Below are 3036 nucleotides of genomic sequence, written 5' to 3'. Positions count from 1 at the left end.
GCATGGGTTATACGGGAGATAATGTTTGGAGTCATAACAATAGGTGGTCAATGGTGCAGACCCTTTCAAGCCGTCAGAGGTATCACGTGGTGTAGTTGTTTATATGCTGGGTACACCTGTCTTATGTGAGAGGTCGACAGCAGGTGAAGTGATACTTTGAAATCGATTTGTTCTTGAATTTCATTGCTTAATTTCCATTCTAAAATAGACTCTTATTCCTTCTTCTACATTTCAATGCCACCATTCTAATCATGCCTGGCAATACAGGTGTGTGATGTCGTATATGTTTGATCCCCATTCTGAATATATATATCCATTCTAGAAATAGACTACGAAAGAATGATGTAGTATCCACCCTAACTCGACTTATAATCTAATCATCGCTCGGTCTGTACATGAACTAATCAATGGAGTTGTTTTGTATTCGTTTTCTGTTCCCAGTGGGTGGCATCAGAATAGCATCGGATACGCCTCGGGCGTTGCTTTTCAGTACACGGCGAGTGAACAAAACTACTTCTACGCTGTATTTGAGGAAGAGGGTGAGTTGGCATGATATGTGGGAGGGAAACGTTCTAGTGTTGGGTTATGTGAAAATGGTTGCATGTGTTGCAATATGTAGGAGGAAAACGTTGTGTGTATTGTGATATGCGGGAGGAAAACGTTGTATGTGTTGTGATATGCGGGAGGAATACGTTTTATGTGTTGTGATATGCGGGAGGAAAACGTTGTGTGTGTTGTGATGTGCGGGAGGAAAATGTTGTATGTGTTGTGATATGCGGGCGGGAAACGTTGCATGTGTTGTGATATGCGGGAAGAAAACGTTATATTTGATGCGATATGTAGGAGGAAAACGTTGTATGTGTTGTGATTAGCGGGAGGGCACCGTTGCATGTGTTGTGGTATGCGTGGGTGTAGCGTGTTGTCATCTGAATGTGTTTTTGTGATGTGTACGGATACAATGTGTCAATGTAGCAGTGGAACTCGAACCTTATTTTCGCGTATCAATTCGCCATCAGTTGTAAAGTCACCCTGAGTGTTCAGAGTAATGCGTTCACTGCTCTTGCAGTGTTTTCGGGTGAGTGAGTGGGCTGTCAAGATATGTGTGCGCATAGCGTGAGATACATCATGTTGTGCGGGAGGATAGCGTTGAAGGGTTTAGGGTTGTGAGACTATTTTCATGCAATTTCCAAGCAGGCATGAATGTTGTTAGGATGTGTGCTTACAGCGTGTTTCAGCGATGAGCCAGATACGGCTTCAATAACAAAGTTAGTGTGATATTCTCCGCCTCAATGGTTACAGATGTCACTATTTTAAACTTCGCATGTGATCCAAATTTAGGTTGTTCTACTTTTGTTTTTCTGTTTTTTTTCAGGGTGTTCACTGACTGTGGAGGCGCCTGAGACCTCTCTCACGGCCAAGTTGTTTTGTGTGCCCAGAAACCCGACTGATGATTTTGTGCTGTGGCAAAATCCCAATTCCGAGCATTTGTACGACTCAGAGTCGAAAACCCTGTATAGCGAGGTGTGTAAATGAATATATATATATGTATGTATGTATGTATGTATGTATGTATGTATGTATGTGTGTGTGTGTGTGTGATCAATCCTTCCTATGGAAATTGCACAAGTACATCAATTCACGGACGCATATTGCAGGTCTTGTGAGGGCCATAGTGCTGTGACAAACAGTTGGGTCGGGGCAATGATAAAGTTCATATGCACAGTTTGTGTGATCCAGGTGCCTTATGTATTCATATACCTACACTTCATCGATTCTGTCAAATTGTACACCGTTTCATGAGGCGTATGCACATAAACATGCAAGTGTGCAAGTGTCTTCGACGCCAGATTGTCATGACTACAGTTTTCAGTGGTCCCTTGGTGTTCATGCAATTGTACCTCTTAGAGCTCTTTACGTTCTTCTATCCGGACCGTATATGTAAGAAGTGATGTACACTCAAGGTTATCTATATCTGTATTATTCACCTATCATATCGTATACCCTAAAACAAATCAGATCGACTCATATTTTGTGTATGTCTTTATCAGTGCTCAAACACCACCCAGGGCCTGCAAATGGCTTCATTCATTGGAGGGTCACTGACTGAAATGGCGGTCAATGACACTGTCACCATCAAGTGTGTGGTCGATATTCAGCCATCCCCATCTGCCACCCCATCGGCCACGGTGTCTCCAGTATTGTCCACGAAAATGTCGGATTTAAGCAGCAGCGCAGCAACGGCTACGGATACGAATACAGCCACAGTGACGGATGATGGGAGCTCGGTCCCTTCGCCTTGCACACCCAATCCGTGTCTGAACGGAGGCGTGTGCACGCTTGCGACCAATACAACAGACCTGCCCGTAGATGCGTACACGTGTGCGTGTGAGGAAGGATATGCGGGTGCTATGTGCGGTACTATTGTGGGCTTGAATGCATGTGCGGCCAATCCTTGCTTGAACAACGGACTCTGCGTCAACGATGGAACGGGTAAGTTTATAGTAGTATATAGGATGTGTTGAGTGTATCTGTATCTGTATCTGTTTCTGTTTCTGTTTCTGTATCTGATTCTGTATCTGTATCTGTATCTGTATCTATATCTGTATCTGTATCTGTACCTGTATCTGTATCTGTATCTGTTTCTGTATCTGTATCTGCATGTGTATGTGTATGTGATCGCACGCGACTGCGCACGCAAGTTATCGTTGCAATTCATGTGTGGTCCCAAATTCTCGCCTTGCAATGGAGCCAGACCAGCACCTGCCACTGAATTTCAAACATTTTTTGCATTATATATATGTATATGTATATGCATATGTATATATACATATATATGTATGTATGTATGTATGTTTGTATATGCATATATATATATATATCTATATATGTATATGTATACATGTATATTTATATATATATGTATGTATATATGTATGTATGTATATATATGTGTATATGTGTGTGTGTACATATATATATATATATATTTATGTTTATGTATCTATATTTATATCTATACCTATATTATCAATTATT

At 41.5% G+C, this 3036-nt stretch overlaps 1 protein-coding gene across 1 annotated transcript in view; it reads left to right on the top strand.

Moving 5' to 3' along the window:
• Positions 1 to 50: 50 nt before the first annotated feature.
• SARC_08905 (hypothetical protein) overlaps positions 51 to 3036 on the top strand; it is a gene marked incomplete at both ends in the record, with an annotated part of 6232 nt that continues 3246 nt past the window's right edge. Inside the window, 4 exons of the mRNA XM_014297095.1 lie at positions 51 to 79; positions 442 to 539; positions 1373 to 1521; positions 2049 to 2490. Of these exons, the coding sequence (XP_014152570.1) occupies positions 51 to 79; positions 442 to 539; positions 1373 to 1521; positions 2049 to 2490 (718 nt within the window). The remainder of the gene's footprint in view (positions 80 to 441; positions 540 to 1372; positions 1522 to 2048; positions 2491 to 3036) is intronic.

Source organism: Sphaeroforma arctica (genome assembly GCF_001186125.1).
Source record: "Sphaeroforma arctica JP610 unplaced genomic scaffold supercont1.849, whole genome shotgun sequence".
NCBI lineage: Eukaryota > Ichthyosporea > Ichthyophonida > Sphaeroforma > Sphaeroforma arctica.
The sequence above is the reverse complement of the archived record's forward strand: the minus strand, read 5'-3'. Positions and strand labels throughout refer to the sequence as shown.